The sequence below is a fragment of the Eumetopias jubatus genome, unplaced genomic scaffold (assembly GCF_037043125.1).
Source record: "Eumetopias jubatus isolate StellerSeaLion01/CBP00866 unplaced genomic scaffold, mEumJub1_p1.0 scaffold_9, whole genome shotgun sequence".
Classification (NCBI taxonomy): domain Eukaryota; kingdom Metazoa; phylum Chordata; class Mammalia; order Carnivora; family Otariidae; genus Eumetopias; species Eumetopias jubatus.
Window position 1 is genome coordinate 129,127,977 of NW_028274815.1, and position 27,893 is coordinate 129,155,869.

The following is a 27,893-nucleotide window of genomic DNA, read 5'->3' on the forward strand; positions in this document are numbered from 1 at the left end:
CCTGGAGTCCTGGGATCGAGTCCCACATCGGGCTCCCTGCTCGGCAGGAAGTCTGCTTCTCCCTCTGACCCTCCCCCCTCTCATGTGCTCTCTCTCCATCTCTCATTGTTGCTCTCTCAAATAAATAAATAAATAAATAATTTTTGGGGCGCCTGGGTGGCTCAGTTGGTTAAGCGACTGCCTTCGGCTCAGGTCATGATCCTGGAGTCCCGGGATCGAGTCCCACATCGGGCTCCCTGCTCAGCAGGGAGTCTGCTTCTCCCTCTGACCCTCTCCCCTCTCATGCTCTCTATCTCATTCTCTCTCTCAAATAAATAAATAAATAAATAAATAAATAAATAAATAAATAAATAAAAGAAATTAGCCCAAAAGTCCTCAGTTCGTACATGCAAACCTGTCCTACTAAATTGATCTTTCTTGAAGGTATTAACACTAGGTATAAAAACCTATGTCAAGAACCCCCAATACTCATCATTACTCTGGATAATTCTAATTTTGCTTCTTAATTATATATGTGCATGTGTGTGTGTATAAATATACAAATGATTCTCTTTAAGAAAAGTTTTCATGTGTACTAGAAAAGGTGTATTTTGAGATATGCACATGTGTGGAGGGAGAAGCTGCTCCAAAACAGCATCACAGTAACTACATTTGCCTCCGAAACAGAAGAAATTCCCAGAGGCATTATAATGGCATTTTCATAAGCAAAAAAAAAAAAAAAAAAAAGCCACAGAAGAAGAGAATAGTAATTCTGGGTAATGACAGAACCAAGCCTTAGAACTACAACCTAAACAGGAAATAAGAAGTAACAACAAAAACAGAAACAGGGCACCTGGATGGCTCAGTCGTTAAGCATCTGCCTTTTGGCTCAGGTTGTGATCCCAGGGTCCCGGGATTGAGCCCCACATCGGGCTCCATGCTCGGCGGGAAGCCTGCTTCTCCCTCTCCCACTCCCCCTGCTTGTGTTCCCTCTCTCGCTGTGTCTCTCTGTCAAATAAATAAAATCTTTAAAAAAAAAAAAAACAGGGGCGCCCGGGTGGCTCAGTCATTAAGCGTCTGCCTTTGGCTCAGGTCCTGATCCCAGGGTCCTGGGGTCGAGCCCCGCATCAGGCTCCCTGCTCAGCGGGAAGCCTGCTTCTCCCTCTCCCACTCCCCCTGCTTGTGTTCCCTCTCTTGCTGTCTCTCTGTCAAATAAATAAAAATCTTAAAAAAAAAATAAAAACAAAAAACTAACATGTAGAAGAGACAAGACACTTTCCAGCCTTAATGATCCTACCTTTGGGGGTTTGCGTGAAGACACAGATAAACCCCTTTCTACTCCCTTCAAATATTAATAATAAGCCTAGTAAGCAACCAGCATAAAACAAAACGAGACAAAATCAGTACCACTTATTTTTCTTCTGATTACTAAATTAATGAAATCTTTTTTTTTTTAAGATTTTATTTATTTGACAGAGAGAGACACAGCGAGAGAGGGAACACAAGCAGGGGGGAGTGGGAGAGGGAGAAGCAGGCTTCCCGCTGAGCAGGGAGCCCGACGCGGGGCTTGATCCCAGGACCCTGGAATCATGACCTGAGCCGAAGGCAGACACTTAACAACTGAGCCACCCAGGTGCCCCTGAAATCATTTTTTATAGAACCCACAAACACACAACTTCCAAGTGGCAGTAGCCTTGCCCTACACCTTAAGGCGAAACCCCCCCAACAAAAACCTTCATTTCCTCATTTCTAATTTTAAATTCTTTACATAAAAATGCAATTGAAATCTGCTTTCTCACCAGTAGAAACCTTTTAAAGAAGTGGAAGAGGCAGAGGAAATTAACTGCTCGTGACATGGTTAACGCTGCATGGTTTCTATGGGCTACCAGCTCTGCTCCCCAGCTGCCCAGAAATGGGCACATCTCAATGACAGCTTCTTCCTCTTCCTTTTTTTTTTTTAGATTTTATTTATTTATTTGACAGAGACACAGCGAGAGAGGGAACACAAGCAGGGGGAGTGGGAGAGGGAGAAGCAGGCCTCTGCCGAGCAGGGAGCCCGATGCGGGGCTCGATCCCAGGACCCTGGGATCATGACCTGAGCTGAAGGCAGAGGCTTAACGACTGAGCCACCCAGGCGCCCCTAGATTTTATTTTTAAAGTAATCCCTACACCCAGCGTGGGAGCGGCTCGAACTCACAACCCGGAGATCAAGAGTCGCACGCTCCTCCCACAGAGCCGGCCAGGCAACCCTTCCTCTTCCTCTTCCTCAGCGTGTCCCTACTGAACGAGGGAGCAGCTGCAAGGATAAAGCGAGCCTACTGAATTTCTATGGCCATGGCTTTATTTTTTAAGTTAAGTGTAATCTATTTTATTTTTTTTTTAAAGATTTTATTTATTTATTTGACAGAAAGAGACACAATGAGAGAGGCAACACAAGCAGGGGGAGTGGGAGAGGGAGAAGCAGGCCTCTGCCGAGCAGGGAGCCCGATGCGGGGCTTGATCCCAGGAACCCGGGATCATGACCTGAGCTGAAGGCAGACGCTTAACGGCTGAGCTACCCAGGCGCCCCTAAGTGTAATCTATTTTAAATCAGGACATGTCCTCCCAGCAAGGGAGGTAGAAGGGCAAAGAAGGCACTGTTTCTACATTTATAAAATGGAAAAACAACAGACATCCTTCCTACCTACAAATTCAGATGGCCCTGATGATTCAACTTTGCTTTACACCAATGGTTCGGCAGCCACGCCTGCACATTAGATCATCTACGAGGCTTTTAAAAATCCTAATAATGCCCAGGCTTTTTCCCAGACTAATTAAATAAGAACCTCTGGGGGTGGGGTGCAGGCTTTGGTATTTTTTAAAGCCCCACCTTGGCAGGGGTTTTCAGATGCACTGGGGTTGACATGACTACCCCAATACACAGGGGTAGCAAAAATCTGCCTTCTCCCTTATCTTACCAGATCCAGTGGAGCAGGGACTGGGAAATGCTGACCAAGAGATTACAGGAAGAACCACCACATTTCCCTTCCATTTGAGAAAAGACCAAATACTTCCCTCTCTGCTTGGAAAACGTACAAACTTATATATGCTAGAATGATGTCATCAGAACAAATATCTGTAAAATAGAATTAGCATTTTTCACAAGTTAGCACACCTAAGGATGACCCTGTACCTGCTGGGTGAGTAGACGTAGGAAGACTATGGACTAAGCGCCTAAAAACCAGAGAGAAAGAAGGTAAGAATATCCAGCTCATTGACTATATTACAAAGCGCCCTAGCAATGACTTTATTCACCTATGGCAACAATCCTGTTTCCAAGGATGTGGGCAAGAGAACATTTTTCTGAGTATTTGAACACAAAGAGGGTTGGGGCCGGAGGCGTGGGAAGGTTTGCATGCATGTGCGTGCACACGTGTGTACAGAGGTAAGAAATCTCCCTCTGGGTGAAAGTTACAGGTAGAAGGACACCTGTAAACTCATATTTAAGGACGAGAAAGGACAGGCCACCCAACCACTCGCCCTAACTATAAAACTAAGTGGCAGGAGGGTGCCTGGCTGGCTGAGTCACAGGAATGTTCAACACTTGATCTCAGGTGGGTTTGAGTCCCACTGTGGGGGTAGCGATTACTAAAAAACATAAATAAACATAATATAAAAAAAAACCTAAGTGGGAGTTTTCTTCTGATGCCAATGTTCTTTTGAGCATCTCCCCCACTGCTCACAGGAAGTTCTGCAGATTCCTGATCTCATACTCCACATGGCTTTCAGTGACAAGAAGCTTCTTCTCTAGCTTATCACATCAGGTGTATTTCCTGGCTCACAGTCCTCATACCCTAAAGCGCATTTTTTTTTTTTAATTTTTTTAAGATTTTATTTATTTATTTGACAGAGAGAGAGACAGCGAGAGGGAACACAAGCAGGGGGAGTGGGAGAGGGAGAAACAGGCTCCCCACCAAGCAGGGAGCCCGATGCGGGGCTCGATCCCAGGACCCCGGGATCATGACCTGAGCCAAAGGAAGACGCTTAACGACTGAGCCACCCAGGCGCCCCACCTAAAGTGCATTCTTATTAGACAATTACCACTTTAACTTTCAAGGGTAAAGAAAGCTAGCATTACTTCTGTCACACAGAGCTTTTCAGCTACACTTGGCCTAATGAAGGCCACTGAATGTGGGTGTGTGCCCCCAGCACTGTGTCCAGGGTGGAGCAGCAGAGCTCACGGACCACCTCAGTCCTGCTATCCTTGTCAAGCCCCTGGTGGCTCCTGGTGGGAGTGGTCGGGTCAGAAATGACAGTCACCCAATTATCTCAGCAGCTTTAGGTCCAGAGTGCCCTCTCTGAGGGTGCCAGGCAGAGAACTGCTTTGAAATGAATAAAAATGGTGGGTTTTCACTGGATACACTGCCAATGAAATAACATTTCCTCTTTAATACCCACTCCCCATGGATGGGCCAACAACACAGAAGCCAATTAAGACAGTAATCTCGGAATTAGGTCACAACACTTAAAATGTTTTCTTGTTAAATCTATTCACTCAAGCACTCAAAACCTACTTCCTGAGGGCCTACGTGCTAGGCAGTGTACAACGCACTGGGGCTACATAGACGGGAGAGACCATGAAGGCACTGCAAGGTTCCAGAGGTCAGCAGGCCCAACCCCGCAGCCACACCCAGGCCGTGACTCCTGGGTGCCTCCACACTCTCATCCCTCAAGTGGGGACACCGCAGTTACCCTACTGAGTTCCTGACAAGTCCACGAGGCAATGCAAGTTAAGCATCCAGCACAGAGCAAATGTGATAGCAAAGACTTCCAATTTATAAGGGAAATAGACACCATGAACACAAAAAGGGTGATTATTCCAACCAGAGGGATGCTGGGAAAAATTATTTCAGTGTATGATGACCTGAAAATAAACACATGCTAAGTCAAATAATAACGGGTCCCTGGATATGCCTTCCAAGGGCACAACTCACTTGGTGCTTGGTTTTCAAGGACAACCACCTGTGGGGGAGTTAGTGAGAGCCTGTGCTTGTGGAGGGACGGGATTCTGTGTGTGCCCCTCTAACTTCTGGGAGAGGGCAGACTACTTCGCCAAATGCCCGGATGGAAGTCCCAGCATCATCTGACCTTGGAGAGGCATGAACACTTGGACAGGATCAATGTCACGGCAGCACAAACGTTCCTTTTTCCTGACTCATCAGGGCAAAGAGCTCTGGAGAAGCAGTCAAAGGACTCCCTAGTTTCAGCACACGATGACCAGCAGGTTCGGGTGGGGTTCAGGAAACATCACACGACCCAGTCACTCCAAACCGCGCCCCCCCCCAGATTATTTGTACTACACCGAAGAAATGAAGTCACATACAATCCTGCCTACCCGACAGGGCCATGCTGGAGTCAAGGGAGACAACGTGTGAGGGGATTATTTGCAAAACCTAAAGCCACACACAATGAATGAGGAAACAAAAGTGTGCTCAGCCTTCTCCCACGACTTCAGGCGTTCATCCAGTTCCTTTTCCAGGTCTGAGTCAGAGCTCAGGTAATCGTCCCCTGAAGCCACAATTTGGCCGAAAAGCTCTGAAAAGTCAATAACTTGCTCTTTGCAAACAAGAAGAAAGGAAGTATTAAAGCTTCAGTTTGCTAACTATACTCCTTTGTTGCTAAGTTAGCCAGCAGGGCAGACTGAAGATAAACCAGGATGTGGTCAGTTCTTTTAAGGATTTCATTTCCCTTTGAGAGACAATGCTTTCTCCTGAGATCCCAAGCACCACAGAATTCTCATTTGCAATATTTGCAAAGCAATTTCACATTCTATAGTGAGCTCTGGACAATTGCAGAACTTACTACAGAAGAAAAGAGGAAAGAATATTTCTTAAACTAGTACTCATTTTATAATACTGCACTAGGCTTGAGTGAAATCAGTAAGGAGCCCCAGGAAAGCACTCTAGTTCTCAGTTAAAGAAATAAAAGGCAAATCATAAATGCTTAGCAAAATAAAATCTCAGAATCTATTTTTTTTTAAGATTTTATTTTATTTATTTGAGAGAGAGAATGAGAGATAGCACGAGAGGGAAGAGGGTCAGAGGGAGAAGCAGACTCCCTGCTGAGCAGGGAGCCCCATGTGGGACTCAATCCCGGGACTCCAGGATCATGACCTGAGCCGAAGGCAGTTGCTTAACCAACTGAGCCACCCAGGCGCCCTCAGAATCTATTTTTTAAATAAAAATCATCCCTGGCCAGAGAGGAGAAGCCTCACGACTATCCCATTTAACCATGTGGAAATACTTCCTATGTTCAATTTTTGGAAGAGTTAAAAAGAGAGACAAAAAAGCTTTCAAAGGTGAAGCACTTGCCGTGTTTAGCCTTTATAAAAATAGAGTCAAAATCATGATTCTGGAACAAGTTCTTTTAACATAATGTTAGGCAAGTCACCTAAGCTCTGTGTTCTTTTTTCCTCTTTATATAATTAGTGCTTATAAGATAATAAAAGCCACAGGTAAAAGCTCCGAAGATTGAGAAGGCAGAAATGTTCACTCTTGTGTCTGTCATTGCCATCTTTAGCGAAATAGTCTGAAAAGCTTTCTGCAAAGCTGAATGATTCCAACCACCAAACTCAGTCACGTAGCTGGAATTAAACCACAGGATGAAAACCACACCTGATGAGGGAAAGTAAACCAGGTAAACGATTAAATTGCTTTTTTTTTTTTTTAATTTGTGGATACTGTCTGAGATTACGTGATTACTATGAAGTAGAAATTTGTTAAGTCTCGAAGCATTCGTAAACGAGGTAAACAAATCCTCCTGGACTGACCAAATTCGAGGAGAGTCCGACAGGAAGAACAGAGTTGAAGCAACTCTTCTAGTGTGGCAACCAGGGCCACACTTGCTTTGAAAACACTATGGACCACTACCACCACCACAGGCAACTAAACAAGACAAAACCAACCAACCAACCCCACAGTGTTGAACCCTAAAATAAGTAAGTAGAAGAAAGTCTGGTTGTGCGGAACACTTTTTTGAAATCAAAGTATTTCCAGAAACAGCTTTTGGTGCTCCTGTTTTGCTTGTGTCCTAAACACAAGCTTAATTTTGGTACCCTCTTGGAGGCTAGTGCACTGAAAAACGGGGTCTTAAAAGATATTTCTTACCTCCCTGACCCTGAAAAGTCTTAGGAGCAAACTGGAGTCATCCAGCCACCCTTAATATACTGTTAGCAAAACGAACAAAGATTCATTTTACAAGAGTCTCTTTTTTAGTAATAAGGTAAGACTCAGCCAAACCTTCTTTTACAATGCACTTTTCTCCATCAAAAATAATTATTTGAACCAAATTTACCTCTGTGGGGAGTAGACATTCTTTTTTCTTTTTTTAAGATTTTATTTTATTTGACAGAGAGAGACACAGCGAGAGAGGGGACACAAGCAGGGGGAGTGGGGAGAGGGAGAAGCAGGCTCCCCGCTGAGCAGGGAGCCTGACGTGGGGCTCGATCCCAGGACCCTGGGATCATGACCTGAGCTGAAGTCAGACGCCCAACGACTGACCCACCCAGGCGCCCCGGGAGTGGACATTCTAATCAGACCACCTCTTTACTAAAAATATACCTGAGTCATTCATGCTGCTATTCCTCTTGGCATAAGCACTCCGAACCACCTGCTCATAAACCTGAGCGCCAATTGTTCTCATGTTGTCCCGGATCAGAATGCCTTGAGCTTGCATCATGAAGAGGTAGGTGTTCACTGCAGAAAACAGAAGGGGAGAGAAAAAGAGGTGGATTCAAAAACAATCGTTAAAGCAAAACAAAACAAACACACATACTTGGGGTTTCTTTCTTTAAAAAAAAAAAAAAAAAAAAACTTCTTTCAGTTCTAAAACCCCAAAATGCCTTAACTCTATTTTCCATTCTGGGCTCAATGTTTCCAGGTTACCAACATTTCTTGGGTAGCTCTGTAGGACTAAGGGGAATTTCTGTCAATATTCAGCAGTTTTAGAAAAAAAAACAAACCCATAAATTACAAAAGTTCTATTCCACCAGGTCTTCAAATATCCAATCTGTATTCTATCACTGTGATGATCACAAAACCTTTATGGATTAGATTAAAACACTTAAAAAAGATCTCATCTTGCTTTAAGGTGACCTTCTCAACACCCACTGGCTCTACTCAGAGAAAGGGAATCACTGTCCACTCTGCCTACTAGAAACATTTAGGTCCAGATCTGGTCTTGGCAACCTTTGAAAGTGGTGGACTAGGGCTCCAGCTACCTTTCTTCAGGGGATTTGGAGAGACAAGAAGATAATGAGAGACTGTCATCGGTCTGACTTACCCACCCACCTCAGCCCGAAAGCCCAAAGCAATGGGAAAAGAACACGCAACTTGATCCAAGTGTCAACTGAAACATATTCCCTTCATTATATATACAAATATTGAACTATTACATTGCACACCTGTGACCAATATGTCAACTATATTTTATTATTATTTTTTAAAGATTTTATTTATTTGACAGCGAGAGAGGGAACACAAGCAGGGAGAGCAGGGAGCCCAATGCAGGGCTCCATTCCAGGACCCTGGGATCATGACCTGAGCCGAAGGCAAACGCTTAACGACTGAGCCACTCAGGCGCCCCTCAACTATATTTTAATAAAAGCAAAACAAAACAAAAAATTTACTCTTAACAAATAATTATTCAGATTAACCGGTCATCATCTCTGGGAAATGATCTCCACTCATGTTTTTCTGAAGTGTCTCTGAGACGGGAAACTAGGGAGTCACAAAGACGAGTTAGTACGGTTCCGGTATGCCCCTTTGCAATCTCAAACACCATGCCATTCATTTTCAAGAAATTATAAGGTTTCAAAACACAACTTTTTTTATTTTTATAATTTTTTTAAAAGATTGTATTTATTTGACAGAGAGGGAGAGAGAGCACAGGTAGGCAGAACGGCAGGCAGAGGGAGAGGGAGAAGCAGGCTCCCCGCTGAGCAGGGAGCCCGATGTGGGGCTCGATCCCAGGACCCCAGGATCATGACTTGAGCCGAAGGCAGACGCTTAACAGACTGAGCCACCCAGGCGCCCCGTCAAAACACAACTTCTTAATCAGCCATTCTAATCTAATCTCTTTTCTCTTCACCACTGTAAAAGAGGGGTGTCCCTCAGGGGTGACACATTTACACATCCAAACTCTGGTGTGTGCTGGAGATCATCTGAACACTTGGCTGCCGTCCAACCAGGCCCCAGGCAGGTATGCTACCAACCGCCCGGGCCACTCTGCCAGGCTCGATACACAAGGCCTCGGGCTGTCCTGGCTCTTCCACGAGGCATATTTTATTGACACCACTTCATCATTATTATCCACAGTGTCCTGCACACAATGGGCAGTAAATAATGACTAAATGGATGAAGCCTAGCCGTCAATTTACTTTATTTCAAGCTACTCTGTTTGGTGCTTATACTGTGACAGGGCTGGGGATGGGGACAGACCAACTGGCACAATTCTCCATGAAAACCCCAGGTGGCCCACATTAAACACGGACATAAAATCTTGCAAAGGATTTAAATGATGTCTAAGGTATGTCCTGAGCCATAAAATAATAAACAAAAAAATTAATGTCTATAATGCTTTCAGAAATGAAGTGGTTTCAAAGTAGGCCTTGCAGTGACCAAGTGGAAGACACCACACGTTAACCTCTGACCGCGGCAGAGAAGACATCAGAGAGAATATTTACTCTCTGTGGCCAGAAAAGTTATAGGAGAAGACAGCTTCAAGTCCTTCAAAAAGTGTAACTCTGTGAAGCCTCTGAAAGCAAGAGTCACATCGCAGTTTTTATCTATAGCAGATGGACAGCACAGGTCACGGGAGGTAGGCAGTCTAGAAGTATCCCTGAACAGAAGATTTAAACTCCATCCAATATCAAATTTCTAATGTGGTTTCATGGTATTTTTTCATCATTTGGGCTACAGAATATGTACATTATACATATTATATATAACTGCCCTGAAATGTTCCTTCCATCGCCAACGTAATACTAAACCAGCTGTCTTCAATAATATGAAAACAATGGGGCGCCTGGGTGGCTCAGTAGGTTAAGCGGCTGCTTTTGGCTCAGGTCATGATCCCAGGGTCCTGGGATCAGGCCCTGCGTCAGGCTCCCTGCTCCATGAGGAGCCTGCTTCTCCCTCTCCCTCTCCCTCTGCCCATGGGCTCTCTCTCTCTCGCTCACTCACTCTCTCAAATAAAATCTTAAAAAAAAAAAAAAATATGAAAACAAATATTCATTAAACATTGCATGTAAGGCTGGGCCCTGCAAAAAACATACTACTTCCCTTCCCCTAAATTTCAGTCTTCTGGGTACTTTTATCTTCTGTAAGGACACTGTTGTTGGCCCCTCTTTTAAATTCTTCGCCCTCCCTTTCTAAAGATTTATTAATTTATTTTAGAGAGCAGGGGGAGGGGTAAAGGGAGAGGGAGACAAGCAGATGCCCCACTGAGCATAGAGTGCAATGTGGGGCTTGATCCCAGGACCCCAAGAGCCGGATGCTCAACCAACTGAGCCACCCAGGCGCCCCTCACCCTTTCTTTGATCTGGAATCCCAAGTGGGGCCCATGAATTTGCACTTGTAGCAAGCTCACAAGTGATACCAATGTGGGGAGTCTGAGAACATTTCCAGAACCATGGCTCTAGAGAACTTCAGCTACATAATAAACCGTGAGTAACACCCATTGAGCACTTAATTATTATCTCATTTAATTCTCATAATTATCCTAAGAGACAAGTAATACTATTCAACTTACAGTCCATTTCTAGGCTTCAGTTTCTCCATGCTGCTTCACCAAGGTCAGCTGAGAATGGACTCTACACCAGGTGTACCTGTGCTCAAAGGACTAAGCTTTAAGACCTTGCTCATCCGTGCTACAGCCACAGCGTCTCCCTCAAAGATTTCAGGAACCCACATGGCTTACACGATTACTGCTAAGGAGCCAGCTCTCCAATCTTTATCTCCTCCACAAAGCTGCCAGATGGATTTTCCTTAATTACAGATTTATCCACACTGCTCCTGCTCAAAAGCCTTCCACCCGGGGGCTTCTGCTCTCCTGTCTGCCATGCAAATCTCATTAAACTTTCAACCTCCAGTTTACATCCTTCTTCAGTCCTCCTCTTCTGGAATTTCTGTGGTACTGTTACAGATTATCAAAATTCTGCCTCGTTTATGTTTTGTCTTAGTTGGCTAACCACTGTCTCACATGTTGGTCTTGCCATTCAACTAACAATGTACACAAACCACCTATTAATGCTTTTTCTGATTATCTACAGGAATTAGCACAACGCTGAAAAAAATAAAAGGCTGAGGAAATAAATTTTGCCAAACAAAAGAAAATAATCACAAATTCACAGACTCAGCATTGGATGGGATTTAAAGAACACTTTTCATCACCATTTAATGCCCCCACACCAACCCCAAATCTTGCCTTCCAAGAAGACTGTGTCAGTATGTAAAACACAGCCATCTTCTTAGAAAATCCTCCTTTGGGTTCCGTCCAAAGTGTTTCCCAATCCCCTTTACCCACTGGTTCTCATTCCACCTCGTGACCGAACAGTCAAATCCCTCTCCCCCACCCAGGATAGCCAAGGACAGCATTTTCGATCTCCCTGCACCCTCACCTCGACCCACCTAACCTTCTCCCGTCCCTCAAGGCTAGGCAGCCCTACTTCCTTTGTGTGCCCTCTGCATCCTGGCTGCTGGCCTCTGGATACAGGCCCAGCAGTCTACACTTGACAAAGGGTGGTGCCATGCTGACAAAACGGTCCGGGTGCAGTCTGATGGGCTCAGAAACAAGCAGGAGCACCAGCAACCCTGTTCCATCTGTTACAAAGTGGTCCACTCGACCCACTCTTGGAGATTCACAATGCAGGATAACACAAGGCCAAAGAAATTCTACAACAATGTTCAATTATCTAAAACCGGCCACTTCCCAAACCAGCCCCATGTCCTCCAATGATAACTGGCAACAACAAGTGATTCTCTGCAGAACTCTGGGAAATTCTGTTTTACGTATTTCTATTAATAGAAATTAGAATTTTCCATTCCCGGCAGGTAATCACCTGGGAATTACTGAATTGTCATTGATAAACAGGAGTCACACCACACTGATTCATAGGAAGCTTGCTGGAGTCAAAAATCCTCAGTCTTTCCAGATATGGGCTGCTAAAGCCGCTCCCTTCCTGTCCTGTGCTCATGCAAGCTGGTTATATAGCTCAAACTACAGGACCTTACAAATGTCCCCATTAAAAGTCCTGTCACTAAATTATGCGTGTGGCTCTGGCCTAAACCAGGAAGTGCATATGCACACACACATTGCTTTCCATCTAAATTACCTCATCTAAAATTCACATCTTTGTGAGGTAGATATCATCTCAATTTTTTTATTTTAGATAAGGAAGGCACAGAAGTCATTTACCCAAGGTCACATGGTCAGCAAAGTCAAAAAAAACCAGAGAGAGGTGAAATCAGGTGTTCCCTAACATTTCGATGAGCTTTTGGAAAAACAGTACTTTCCAATAATATCATCTTGATCAATGGTGGCTGAATCACACGTAAAAAACCCTAATTTAAATTGGCACACAGTGGTTAAGTCCTGCATTGTGTCAACAAGTACCTACGGAGCACCTGCTTTCCTGGGTACTTTTTACAGGCAGTCCTAGGCCACAGGGGGCCAAAGATGAATAGGACAACACAGAGTAAGGTACAGACACAAACAAGGAATTATAATGCAGGGTGACAAATGCTAAAGTAACATTTACTACTAAGTCAGGCTTACTAATAACTTTTTTACACTTTCATGAGAAACCATAATTATTATGTACCGTCGGTATCTGGGCTGACGGATCTCTTACGACCATAATGTAGTGGACAAGAGTAAGCCCCACTCAGGTTTGCATAATTGGAAATTTCCATCCAGGTGCCAATGTAAGTAGCCCTGGGCCATGGCTTTAACTGGAGCATTTGTGGGAGCAAATCACTGGGTCTCCTAACCAGAAGACATACTCTCCTCTCCATTAGAATTCTGGTCAGCCTCCATATCCATATGAATCAGGTAAATGATTTTCACTTGAACACACACATTATTAAATGACTCTGACTCATAAAAATTCCTCACAAGATAATGAGGTCTGACATCCCAGATGAGGAGCAAAATAATTTGAGGAAAAGACAAAATTACAAGATCCTATATACTTAAAAGAGTTCATAATTTTTTATCCTAAACATGTGTATTCTTCATGTTTCTTACATCTGCCTTGGTAAACTACAAGGAGAAAAAGACATTCTTTTCCTGACCACTCAGGAAGATCTGTGTCTTACCCCCAATACGCACACACCCCAACATGCACACATGCACATACACACGCAGCCCAATCTGCCTTCCCTGCTTTATTTTCCCATTTGACATACTACACATTTTCTTATTTGCCTTGTCTACTGTTACCACCCTTACAAGAATGTGAGCTCCATGAGGGCAAGGAGCTATACCCTGGTGGCTAGAAGAGTGTGTCTGGCACCCAGAAGATGCACAACCAGTATGTGAGTAAGTCAGGACCCTAAACAATGGAATCTTCTGAACTAGGCTGTGCCCAAGGAAGCAGAGATATGGGATTCCAAGCCCCTCTCTTACATTAGCTCCCTCTCCTTTACGAGAGAAACCCCAAATGTTGTTCCCTGAACTAACCTGTTCCTAAGGAAAGTTCAGCAATTCCTTTTTACCAATTGAGCGTAACTGCCAAATAGATTATTTTTTCCCCCAAAATATGTTCTCTGGTACTCTCCCTCCTCACGAAGTTGTTTGGTTTTCTTTCATGTTCCTTAATATAATGCACAAGTTTATTCAAAACCTCATACAAAAAGGGCACCTGGGTGGCTCAGTCAGTTAAGCAACTGACTCTTGGTTTCAGCTCAGGTCATGATCTCATGGGTTATGAGATCAAGCCCCGCATCGGGCTCCCCACTCAGCGGGGAGTCTGCTTAAAGATTCTCCTTCTTTCTTCCTCTCTCCCCACCCTCTTGCATGCTCTCTCTCTCAAATAAATGAATAAATCTAAAAAAAAAAAAAAGAAAGAAAGAAAGAAAGAAAGAAACAACCCAAAAACCTTGTACAACATCATTTGTAACAGAAAAACACTGGGAAAAACCTAAATGTCTATCCAAAAAAGACTAGTTGAATAAATTATTGTACATTCACATGGATGGAGTACTATGAGGCCGTAAAGAAGAGGGAGGAACCATTAATAATAGCCCCAAACTGGAAAGAACCCACAAGTCCATCTACAGTAAAACAGATTAAAAACTTGTAGCTTATCTGAATCTTGGAATACTATACAGCAACCAGAATGAACAAACTGTAACTATATGCAACCACACAAATGGATCTCTCGTACATGATGTGGAACAAGGACACCAAAGAGCACACGGTATCATTCCATGTACATAAAGTCTAAAACAGCCACAACCAGTCTATAGTATAAGAAGTTAGGAAAATAGGTATCCTTGGAGTGGGCAGTGGGGTTGGAAGGGGACTTCTGGTAATTGTTTTATTTCTTGAGCACACAAAGGTGTGTTCATTTTGTAAAAATTCACCAAGCTGTTCACTTACCTGTGAATACTTTAATAAGTATATTTCCATAAAATTTACCCCCCCAAAAGAATAAAGAAAATCTGTGAACTGAATTCCAGGATATCTTGTTAAATGAAAAAAAAAAAGCCAAGAGCCTTAACAGCGTGCACATGCACGCATGTGTGCTGTTTCAGCAATGAGATGAAATTTATACTCTCACACATTTTTATAAAAAGAAACATACAAAAGGCAAACCAGGTAAAAACACTCATTATACACGTATTATGTGCCAAGAACTGCCCTCTGCTCTGTGGATAAAAAGTTAATTATAAATAAGATACAGTCCTTGTGATTTTCTGCAGTGCAGGACCCAGACAAGGAAACCTGTAATTAGTCATGTTTCCAAGGGACAGCAGAGTGGCTCCTAAATCAGACTGTGAGGGCAGGGAAGGGAAAATACTCTCAAGGAGAGGCTGAGTCTAGGGGCGCCTGGTTGGCTCAGTCAGTTAAGCGTCTGCCTTCAGTTCAGGTCATGATACCGGGGTCCTGGGATCAAGCCCTGCATCGGGCTCCCCGCTTGACAGGGAGTCTGCTTCTCCCTCTCCCACTGCCTAGCTGTGCTCTCCCCCTCTCTTGTCAAATAAATTAAAATCTTAAAAAGAAAAAAAAAAAAAGAAGTTGAGTCTATGGTTGGGTCTCGAAAGAAGAGTGCAGAATAGGCTGGGGAAGAGCACCCATGAAGACGAACGGATATCAAAGGAGAAAACATGTCTGAGGGTCGAAAAGCAGTTCGGTATGGCTGGACTGAAGGGTATGTATGGCAAAAACGAGAGGAGGCTAGAAAAACAGAGGGGGCGAGATCATAAAGGGCTTTATGTGCCATATTTAGGGGCCTGACACTGAAGAAATAGTCCAGGATCAGATTTCCAGTGGGCCAACTAGTAGGTATTAAAACAAGTAAATTCACTCCTACTTACATTCATGGCTCCAGATAAAGGGCTGATATTTTTAGCATCTAGACCTAAGTGCCTTAATCAAAGAAAGGAAGTTCTTTGGATGAACTGACTGAGGCTGTCTGTGCAGAATCCCACTTGGTTATTAAAAGCTGGGTGTCCAAATCTTACCAAAGGCCGTATTTGCCCTCGACGTGAAGCAGCAGGAGGAATCTCCTCTCTGCCAAATCTTGGAGCCAGCAGATGGAGAGAAGACGTCAAGATAGAAAGCTGGAGACTACTCATACTAACTACAGCTGGGGAGGGCTGGGGTGTGGCGCGGGCTTTTGACAGTCCGCAAAGGTGCTGCTTCGCATTGGAGTGGGCTGCCAGACTCCCTGTTCTTTCCCTGGATTTACTCACACCAGGCATCTCTGTTCTGTTCCCCCTACAGACCACAGAATGTGTGATTTATAACAGTGTCAAATACGTTCCAGGAAAACACTGTAACAAATCTTATGAACCAGGGTTATACCCCATTCGGATGTCCATACTCTCAAAATATAATAAAGGTTGGGGAAAGAGAGAATGTAAAGAGAACAGAAGAAGCAGAAAAGGAATAACTAGAGGAAAACAGGAAGGCTGCTCACTTTCTCTCCCGTCCCCCACATACAAGAGACACATAGAAGATACAACACAAATGAAGGGGAAACAAAGAACAGAGATGTGTCTTAGGAGTTTTGGACTTGAGTTTTGCCATGCGAGAGTCTATCTGCAAAACCTACACTACCTTTTTGACCAATCTTTTCTGAGAAAAGTAAGAACCAGAAAAAACTACTGATCTCTACAACCAAAAACAGAGATTATCAATGTTCGCTGCTCTACACGGAGGTGTTCTGTAAAGAATGCATTCACTTATTCTGCTTATAAGGAGATGGATTCCTGGGGGAAGTAATACATTTACTGAGCCCGTGTGTGCCAACACTTTCCCAAATACTTGTGTCGTCTCATTCTTTCCTTACACTAAATGAAGGCAGGTTACCCCCTCATTTTATAGACGCGGGGACTCAGGCCCAGAAAGGCAAGAACTTGACTGTGTGTAACCAAGATTTATCTCCAGAACCCAAGTTTTTAACAAATACTATGTTCCATCATCTTCTCAGGTTCTCAAATGCCTAGAAATCCCTTGAACACACAGCTCTTGTTCCCACACTTTGCTTACAGATTCCTTTTATCTGGATCCTCAGTGTCAATATCTTATACCTGATTGGCTCCAGGCATCACACTTCAGTAGTGGATGCCAATGCTCATGATATATAGTATGGTGCGTCCCTAAAATTTTATTAAGTTTTATAAAAATGTAGTAAGTTTGAAGCTCTAATGTAAATCCTGATTTTTTGCGTTTCAGATCTACTTAAAATGTTGGAGGCTCACACTATACACTGAGAAATATTAAGATCCAAGGTTGTGGGTGCACAGTGACACATATTTAAGAAAGAAAATAAACCTGTTTTTTGTTTTTTTTAAGATGCAAGGAATTTTTTCAGGGCACCTGGTGGCTCAGTCGGTTAAACCTCCAATTCTTGATTTTGGCTCAGGTCTTGATCTCAAGGTCCTGAAATGGAGCCTGGCGTGGGCTTCTGCACTGGGGTATGGAGCCTGCTTAATTAAGATTCTCTCTCTCCCCCCATCCCCCCACCCTCTCCTCCCTGCTCGGTCTAAAAAAAAAAAAAAAAAATGCAAGGAATTTTTTGACAAGAAATTTACAGCCTTTGGCATATCTATTTTGACGTTCAAGAGCAACTGTGTAGCAATTTTCACACAAAAAGTATTTAAAGAAAACTGGGTGTTGGCAGGGGAGACATTAAGAGAGTAAGGAACCCCCAAAATTATTTTTGGGGAAAAATTTCACTTGACAAGTCTTTTGCTTTCCTAGTTCTCCCCATCTGAAGCAGAAAAACCACCAAGTCAATCACAGGTTCTATTTTCCACCCTCCCTAGTTTTTATTCCCAGCTATTAAAAAAAAAAAAGTGGTAAAAATTAACAACTATGAAATACTCTGTAAACATTTCTACAGACCTGTTAGTCTATTATCTGTTAAATTATTAAACTGTACATGAGATTAGAAATGAAAATTCTGCCTAAACCGGTATTAACTAGCCGAGCAGCCTAAGGCAGTCACTTTAGCTTTGTTTCCCCCCAAATTCTTAACAGCATGGTTACCAACCTCCACAAGTACATACCTACAAGGGGCTCGGCCAACACGGATGCCCCAATTTCGCACTGTGTAACCTGCATGGAACCCTGGGTCAAAGAAAACTAGAAATTACCTTTCTGTCACTGTTCCCATTGAATACCTGCAGGTACCCTGGCCCTGCCCTGGGCGGTAAAGTCTCAGAGAGGGTGGAGATGTCACTGTTGGAACCAACGAGCAACACGCTTTCCGCAGCTGACTCCAGACAAAGGCTCTGCCCACCTCCTGGGCCTCACCTCCCCACGGCCAGGCAGAACTGCTCCTCCGTCTGACTGTGCTCTGGCGATACCTGCTCATACTCATACTAAGCTTCCATGGCCCCTTTCATAGCTTTTCCTGATATTATCCCACCCCACCCCCAGGATTAGAACAGTCCAGGCTCTTTTCCAATTGATACATAAACTCTTATCCATGATCCTATACATCTGAGCATGGTTCTTTCAGAAGCTGTGAGAGTGCAAAATGCCTTATTCTTTTTCTTTTTTAATCTGTAATGTCTGATAAATTGTAAACACTTAGCTATTTATTAAATTAATGAATTACAGCTCAGCACACAGCATGCTGTTATGGCCATTTGGTGGAGGTGACCTGTTTTCAAAAGCTCTAAGTATAGTGGCTTTTCTGCAACCACACCACAAAGATTCAGCCAGAAAAGGGCAGAGTGAAACATACACTTGATAATTTTGCTGGTTTAAGTGTAAATTGGTATAACCCTTTGGAAAAACTGTTTGCAAATTCAACAAAGAGCCATAAAAATGCTCATATCCTCTGATCTGGCAATTTCAAGGAAACTATTCCAAATATGCAGACATTCTTTGCACAAAGTCTTTTATTAAATGATCTAGAAAAGCAAAAACTTGGAAAACAACTCAAAAGCAACAATAAGATAACAGATAAGTTAACTGTGATACATACACTTGACAGGATCTTATACATCTTTAAAAAGCTATGAAACCTCATAAACGTAACAAATGTAGAACACCTGGCACAGACTACCACACTTAACATGAGAAAAGTTCTGTCATATTACGGTAACTAGTGCTAAAGAGTAAGTAAATGCATAAGGCAAAAGAAGACTAGAAGCAAGGTTACCCATGTGCTTAGGTGTTAACAGTATGTGAGTTGACTTCCTTCTGCTTCTACAACTTTTCTCTACAACAGTTTTTAAAAAAATAAATATGTAATACAGAAAAATAAATAAATAAACGATTCCTCCAGCCAGGCTGAATTTATCTGACAATAGACATTAATAAACAAAACATTCGCAATTTCATTCTTTAGCTGTCAGACTGGGGGTGGGGAGAGGAGCAAGTATGTAAAGTATGCAGCTGTCATACTTGAATTATCTCCACATCAACATTCTGTTCTAGAAAGGTGGTCAATGACGGCCACTCCTCAAGTCCTCCCTACCCTGAAACCCAGGAAAGCTTCTTAGAACCAGAAATGTCTACAGAATCCAGGAATTTACGTACTGACAGGGAGTTCTAGTTTCCTGTCTTTGGGGAGCGTACATATACCGCACAAATGACAGGAAGAGTAAGAAACCCCTCATAAAAATCTGCCTTCTAAGGAAGATGGTGGAGAGGAAATTCCTTGACTGGGGAGGTCAACAACACTGGTTTTGAGTACTGTCCCTGGCTGGCTCTGTGGTCTCTGGACCTCGGCCGCCCCATCTTTACAACATTCATGTTGAACTGCGTGTGGTTTTCTCAATCTTTCCAACCAAGCCTCAACCCCCATCACTGATACACAGGAGATCTGCAGATAAAATTACACTACATGCATTCAAAATATAAGGTTATATAAGTACTGAAACCTTCTGATTCTTCTCCCTTCCCTTTGGACCTTGAGGATCACTGAACTGCCAAGCCTCCTTACACTCAAAATCTCACAATTCTAAATGTGTTTTCTCCTTTCCTCGCTTTGGAAAAACTGGGTTGCATACACCTCAGATTTACGTTTGTCTGCCTTCTCTCCTCTCCTTTTCCATAGCTGGTTAGGGTTTGACTGTCCTACACTATTGGCCTTCATTTCTAGAACAACGGTGCTTCAGCCCCCTTCTTGATAAAGCTGGAGGGCACCTGAATGGATGGAAAAGCACATTCCCAGAGCCACCTCCTTCTCCAAACAAGTTGGTCAGGATATTATACTGGAGCTACCTACAATGAACAAGGGTCATAAAAGGGCTTCTAATTCTATTTCCTGTCTTATCATGCTAAAAAATTATAATTTAGTGATGATTTAAAAGAATGCAATTCTAGGGCGCCTGGGTGGTTCAGTTGGTTAAGCGACTGCCTTCAGCTCAGGTCATGATCCTGGAGTCCCGGGATCGAGTCCCGCATCTGGCTCCCTGCTCAGCGGGGAGTCTGCTTCTCCCTCTGACCCTCCCCCTTCTCATGCTCTCTCTCTCTCTCTCATTCTCTCTCTCAAATAAATAAAATCTTAAAAAAAAAAACCTAAAAAACCTTTAAAAAAAAAAGAATGCAATTCTATAGCAAAGAGCTAAATCTCTCTACCTCTGAAATGCTATCTGGCTACAACTAAGTTTCTTCTATCCTTTTGCAAATATGAAACATAAGATTTTAGGATGAAGCTAGAAGTTGCTTGCATTTTCAAAAGACTGATAATAATGGGGGTGTCTGGATGGTTCAGTCAGTTAGGCTTCTGACTCTCCATTTCAGCTCAGGGTTGAGAGTTCAAGCCCCGTGTTGGGTTCCAGACTGGGCATGGAGCCTACTTAATAAAAAATAAAAAAAGGGACTGATAATAATGAATGTTGGTGAGGATGCAGGGAAATAGGTATCTCATGCCTGCTGAAAGGAACATAAATTGGGATAACCAACCCTTAGAGGGCCATCTGGCAATGTATATCAAAATGAAATGCTCACACTCTAACCCAACAGTTACCACTTTCAGATATTTGTCCTATAGAAATAATTGGATAGGGGCGCCTGGGTGGCTCGGTCGTTAAGAGTCTGCCTTCGGCTCAGGTCATGATCCCAGGGTCCTGGGATCGAGCCCCGCATCAGGCTCCCTGCTCCGCAGGAAGCCTGCTTCTCCCTCTCCCTCTCCCCCTGCTTGTGTTCCCTCTCTCGCTGTGTCCCTCTCTGTCAAATAAATAAATAAAATCTTTAAAAAAAAAAAAAAAAGAAGTAACTGGATAAATAAGTGTGTTCAAGGATGTTTATCTCGGTACTATTTATAAAAGCAAAACCACACACCTACCTAAATGTGCAACAAAAGGGACTAGGGACAAAAATTATGGCAAAGTCATGCCATGGAAATCTAAGCAATCATTACTTCATCTAAAAAATCATCCTGTAGAACAATGTATATAGTATACCACATTTGGATTAAAGAAAAAGACACAGAGGAAAATACACGCATAAAACAATTTTTAAATGTTCAGTGCCATCTCTGCTTAGAATTATGGGGTCATCTGCACTTTCTTTTCTTTGTTGCAATGCAGCATTTCCATAGCCATCAGAAAAATCTTTGTATAATAAAGAAGTTCTCTGTTCCAATAGTGAAAGTTCTGGCAGTAACCAAATCTGTTTGAACTGACCCCAAATTTTGAAGTTTCCAGAGTTACTGAGAATGCCTTTTTCACATAGCACCCACTGAATATCTATGAACACACTCTAGGAATGATGCCTTCAAACATGGGTCTTTTTCTTTCTTTTCATTTTTTTTTTAAAGATTTATTTGAGAGAGAAAGACAGTGAGTGAGCGAACACGTGCTCAAGGGGTGAGGGGCAGAGAGGGAGAGGGAATCTCAAGCAGATTCTGTGCTGAGTGTGAGCTAAAGCAGGGCTCCACCTCTGACCATGAGATCATGACCTGAGCCGAAACCAAGACTCGGAAGGAAGCTTAACCGACTGAACCACCCAGGCGCCCCTCTTTCTTTTCATTTTTTAAAACAATCATACATTTTAATGCCGGGGGGGGCGGGGAGAAGCAGGCAGTACAAAAACACAACAGAGCTTTTGCCTTATTAGCCCCTCACTCTTTATTGCTCCAGATAATTTCCCCAATCTTAAACCATTATTCCACCTTCACCTATACCCAATGATTCATAATTATCCTAAAACTTCTGATCTTTCTAGTTAAAAGCTCACCAAGCAAGCTTCCTCTACCTAGCCCACAATCCCAAAGTATTTGTCCACTGACAGTTCTCTGGCCTCCCTCCTGATCCTCTTCTGGAAAGGAGATTATTCTCCATGTCCCATGGGGATAATATATTATAATCATATTACTGTTAGCCTGGAAGACTATAACAGACTAATAGGGTTATCTACTCTTTAGGAATTTGTTTCCAAAAGGCATCATTCTAGCTGAGATTAACACACTGTCAGACACATGAAATCAGAGCCATCATTTCCATAGAAAGGCAAAAATTACCAGAGAAAGCACTTGAAAATGTCCTGACTCTCGGCATAAACACTTAGCAAAGAAAGATCTTCCCTTGACACCCTATAGGTATGAACCCTTCCTCCAGACCAGATGGTTTGTCCTTAGCAGACATGAAACTGTCCTAGAAATGGGTCCTCTGAGCCATGCAAAGTGCTGGACTCATTTTCTCTCATCTCTTATATTGCTTTGCCTTTCACTTGATCCAGAATGTTCAGACATTAGCATTTCTTTCTTTAGCTAAGTGATGTTCACATGTTTAAGCAATGCAAGACCAACAAGTCCACAGAAACAGAAGGACCAACCAAGAGAATCCTGGAAAGCATAAGGCATGGTCAAAACTTGTAAGACTATTCCTAAACATTAAAAAAAAATTCTTCCCACAGATTACTTGATTGCAAAGGGGAAAGTGTACGTTTACAATGGAGAATTCAGACAGGCACCCCTTGACCATGGGATCAAGCTGGGCATCCCTAACGCTGGAACAAGCTGACATTACCTTCAGAATATTCTTGCCAGAAACTTGTAACCTCAATCTAATCAAGCTTTCAGAACTGTCTCCCAGCTTAGAAAAATTCAGGGGATTAAAAAACACATCAAACTGACACCAAGCAATTCCAGAATGTAGAACATTATCTGTAAACAACTGGCCTGGTCTCTTCAAAAAGTTACTATAGGGGCGCTTGGGTAGCTCAGATGGTTAAGCGTCTGCCTTCGGCTCGGGTCATGATCCCAGAGTCCTGGGATCGAGTCCCGCATCGGGCTCCCTGCTCCTTGGGAGCCTGCTTCTCCTTCTGCTTCTCTCTCTTTCTCTCTCTCTGTCTCTCATGAATAGATAAATAAAATCTTTAAAAAAACAAAAACAAAAAGTTACTATAATGAGGAGTATGGGTTGGGGCGGGAAGGCAGCTACAGACTGAGACCAAAGAGACACACTCAAATACAGTACGTGATTTGAGGGCAGGGCGGCTAAGTACACTCTGAGCACCGCTGGGGGAATGTGGATATGGTCTGGATACCAGAAGATATTTTCAAAGTACTGTTAATTTCAATAACAGTATTGTGGCTATATCTATCATTTTTTTAAAAGATTTTATTTTTAAGCAATTTCTACACCCAACGCGGGGGTTGGACTCACAACCCCAAGATCAAGAATTGCATGTTCCACTGACTGAGCCAGCCAGGCGCCCCAATCCTTATCATTTGTAAGAGATGTGTGCTGATGTATTTAGAGGTTAAATGTCTTGCTGTGTCTACAGTTTAATTTCACATGGCTGGCGGGGGGAGCCAGAGTTAAAATAAATAAAGCAAAATGGTAATAATTGTTGACCCTAGATGAAGGGTAATGTGTACACTGTGTCATTCTTTTAACTTTTTCTGTAGGTTTAAATTCTTTTCATAATAAAAAGCTGGGAGAAGAGTTTGATTTTGGATGCTATCTAAATTGCCAACTAAATCTAAATTAAAGTATATTAATACCATACCAAGAATCCTGTAAGTGGATCACAAATTATAATACGGGGAGTATATACCTAAGTAATGTTTACATAAGAAGTTAAAGCATTCGGTGGCTATTCTATGCCAACAAAAAATTATTTTGTTTCTGAAACCAAGAACCGCATTTACTCTTTTCATATAATTTCATAGGAGAACTGCAGAGAAATTACAAATAAATTTTCCTGTTGCTCCCTCAATTTATATTTGAATGGCTTTCCACTGCCGTCAAGGTCAAGTTCAAATTCCTCTTGCACAGCATAACTTACAAGAGTCCATGAAACTTGGCCTGTCTCTGCAATCTCTTCTCTTGCCACTCCCCAATCCCACCCTCGGTGGGCATCAGCAACTCTCTGCAACCAGCCAAGATCTCAGACAACACTGCTCCTCTTGCCCGGAACTTAAAGACACAAAACCCAAGATAAAGACAAGGAAAAAGTTCCAGGAAAAATCAACCATCACAACAAAAGCATGTGCTCAGGATGAACAGGGAGGGGGAACGGAGAAGATGCCAGCGAAAGCCACACCCTCTCTCTTAGTGTAGCATTCCTAGCTTGGCTTGTTTGCCGCTCCCTTTCAAAGTTACATCTGCAGGTTTACGGAAAGGAAAGTAACTAAAAATTCCTGAGGCTGACCTTACTCTCAGACAAAAATTCCTAGGACTGCACACCCCACAATCAAAAAACAAAAAACAAGAAAACCTTTTATAGGTTAAGAGTTAAAACTCAGTATGCCCAAAGACTTTTTAAACGACCCTGGGCTGACAACCACAGAGCACTGAAATGCCACAAAAATTAAATTATGGTGCTTTGTAATAGATTTAGCACTATTTTTAAATATTAACAAGACTGCCCGAGGGAGTAAGTTTATCAAGGGATAAGAATCCTAGCAGTATACGGAGTTCACTCAGAGGCCAATTAACATCTCCCACCACGCCCAACACCTAGGCTTCCAAGTTGCTGTAGGGCCCTGTGGGTTTGTTGGCAGGGGCCCCTGACCCATAAGCTCCCGCAATGCTCTAGGGGCTCGGCGTAAAGGGAGGCCGAACTTGAACTAGTGTAACCATGAGAGCTAACTTCCTATGTCTGTACTGTTTTGCTTCTTTTGCTGTCTGAAGACGCCAACACCCAATAATGTGGCTGTATGATTTTTAGTTTCTCTTCTCACCTTGGATTTTCCTTTCCTACAGTTATTTTGAAAATCAGCAAATGCCTAACGCTCATAAACTGTCAGTAGCCATCTGTGATTTTCACAATTAGATCACTGTTAAAAGGGAGCATAAATTTTAGCTCTAGACTTTATTTCAACAATCTGGCAAATTATTAAGGGGATGAGTGATTTTTATCTTTAGAGCAGGGTCATTGTACTATGCCACCCTAAAAAAACCCAATTCTTTTTTTTTTTAAGATTTTATTTATTTATTTGACAGAGAGAGACATAGCGAGAGAGGGAACACAAGCAGGGGGAGTGGGAGAGGAAGAAGCAGGCTCCCCGCCGAGCAGGGAGCCCGATGTGGGGCTCGATCCCAGGACCCTGGGATCATGACCCAAGCCGAAGGCAGACACCCAACGACTGAGCCACCCAGGCACCCCAAAAAAACCCAATTCTTAAACGACTACAGGCCTGGAGTCTTCTGGTTAGAGAAGACTCCCCTCTCCTCCAAATCCAGCCCCCCAAACAAAGCTTGGCACTTCTTGGATCCCTGCTCATAAAATGACCAGCCCACTGAGAAATTTTTGAGGGGTTATTATCAGGTAAAAAGAGAAACTTAAAAAAAAAAATTGTTCTAGGAAAGCTGTGAACTATGTAAGAATGAAAGTAGGAGCGGCTGGGTGGCTCAGTCAGTTAAGCATCTGACTCTGGATCTCAGCCAGTTCCTGATTGTGAAGTTCAGGGTTGTGAAGTTCAAGCCCTGCGTTAGGCTCTACACTGGGTGTGGAGGCTACTTTAAGGGGAAAAAAAAAAAAAAAAAAAGAATAAAAAGAAAATGAAAAAAAAATTATCAGGTAACACCAACTAAACCTCTCTAAATGGACCCACAGATTTTCTTGAAGTGGCTTTTGCTAATTTGCGGGCAGAGCACAACACACTCAAGAAAATGATGCTCACAGCAGGACACTAACACCAAGTAATTTTATGAGATTATGTCTGAGTTTGTACTAAATAATTCATGCTGGGAGTGGTAATAAAAGCAGAGATGAAGTTAAGCTAGTGATTGAAGATACTAACCTTGTCAAACAGAGAGAGAGAGAAGGATGAGTGGGTACCTTCCAGACCCAGCACAGATGAACCTGCCAAATGATCTCCTCCTCCTTGAAGAAGTCCCGTTGCTCTTACGGGCAACACCGTTTGCACTTGGCAGATGCGCACTGACTGCAAAGTGTGCGAAGGCCCCGTGATGCCAGGGCTAGAGTAGCACATAGCAAAACTACTAAGAAGCTGGTTGAAGGGAGGAGAGGCACCAACCGGATACAAGACAGTCAGCAGCTGTGCCAGCCCATGCTGGGGGAGGAAAAGGAAGCACTACACAGTGAGTGTTCTCACTCTTTAGAAGAACAAGGTTATATGGCATTCATCCTCTGCGTTTACGATGATGAGTACCTGCTGCTTTCTGGTGAATAAAAATGAAGGGGAGTCATTCTGAGAAGCAGAGAATTACTTCTGTATTCCTCTACCTACATAAAGGCATAATCATCCTCAAATTATGGGACCGGGGCATCCGAATACCACCCGATGACGTGTGTGTGCTTTTTTTAGAGGTGCTACAGTTTTGCTGACTTCTTTGTCTGCATGCAGCCTTTTCAGAAGAAGCTTAAGAGTGTTAGCCAGAGAGCACTACAACTTTCTGATGTCAAGTGGTGAGCATGGGCTAGAAAGGAACCACAGGGCTTCAAAGGTGGGCACAACCAAACGAGCTGTTGTGCATAGATGACCCATACTCAACTAAAACACAAGTTCCTCCTTAGTATGAGAAGTCTGACTCTCCCTCCCCAGAGCCCGGCCCTAAGATAACACTGTGTCTGGTAAAACATGCATCATGCCATCCATCCCGCCCCTCTCCCCGCACCCAAAAGTAGTTTCCCCAAGGCAGCACTTCCAAAACAGCACTGCTCTTTAATCCAGACAACTCAGGCTAACATGCATTATTATTTCTAATTTTTAATCCCCTTTCATACCACTTAAGACTGTGAACACCGATGTCTGATCCCTAATGCTAGGTGCACACACTTCCTGGCAATGATGTTAAAGTAAGGCTTTCTTGATTCTTATCCGATCTATTTCTGATTTCTGAAGTGGAACTCTCTCCGTAGGGAAAGGGGGGACACAGCTTTTTTATTATGCAGCTGAATGGATAAAACAAAATCTAAATATAACCAGAATGCAATACAAAATAAGAGTTACGTCCTGCAAAATTACATATAGATTTGGCTAACGTGATAGGCGAAATATCTTTTAGGTCATAAGCAGGTGTTCTAAAAGATGCTTTCCATCTTGGGGCGCCTGGCTGGCTCAGCTGGAAGAGCATGCAATTCTTACTGTCGGGGTTGTGAATTCAAGCCCCACACTGGGCACAGAGAGTACTTAAAAATAAATAAATTTTAGGGGCGCCTGGGTGGCTCAGTCGATTGGGCATCTGCCTTCGGCCTAGGTCGTGGTCCTGGGGTCCTGGGATCAAGCCTTGCATCTCCCTGCCCCCACCCCCTGCTTGTGATCTCTGTCAGATAAATAAAATCTTAAGAAAAAAAGTTAAATAAATTTTAAAAATAGCAATTTTTTTAAAAAAGAGCTATTTTCCACCTTAAGACACAGAGTAAATAAATTTTATTTCTTCAGAGCACAGGAAAATAGCAAAGTAAGAGAATCAGATGACACTGGAAGGGAGCCTAGATCTCACCCCTCCTGATATACCAATCAGATACAGCCTAGGGCTCCTGAGCTAAATTAAAAGATGAAGGTCAACTTGGTTACTAATTTCCCAGCGACAGCCCAAGGGAATCAAGATAGAAAAGCAGAACCAACCCTGGAACTCAAATAGGATTAAATGCATGTCACAGCATTATTTATAGTCCAGAACAAGTAGGTAATTCAGCTGGACAAGAGTTTAGGCCCTTTCCTGAGCTGATTCACCTACTGTTCAAAGAATGTAGGTACCTTCCTCCTATTGTAGCCCTGAGCTAGGCACCAGCCATGAGTCCTCAAGCAGATACACCCAATGGTGTAG

The 27,893-nt window shown here is 43.0% G+C and overlaps 1 protein-coding gene across 2 annotated transcripts in view; it reads right to left on the minus strand.

The window, feature by feature from the left end:
- The window catches only part of B4GALT5 (beta-1,4-galactosyltransferase 5), a 75,248-nt gene that overhangs the window by 11,708 nt on the left and 35,647 nt on the right, over positions 1 to 27,893 (minus strand). Inside the window, exons 1-2 of one of the 2 annotated variants that reach the window (XM_028125178.2) lie at positions 25,901 to 26,092; positions 7,578 to 7,712 (exon numbers count right to left, since the gene is read on the minus strand). In XM_028125178.2, coding sequence (XP_027980979.1) covers positions 7,578 to 7,695 — 118 coding nt within the window. In that variant the 5' untranslated portion in view covers positions 7,696 to 7,712; positions 25,901 to 26,092. Of the gene's footprint in view, positions 1 to 7,577; positions 7,713 to 25,900; positions 26,093 to 27,893 lie in introns of those variants that run through there. The other variant, XM_028125179.2, reaches the window with a different exon arrangement.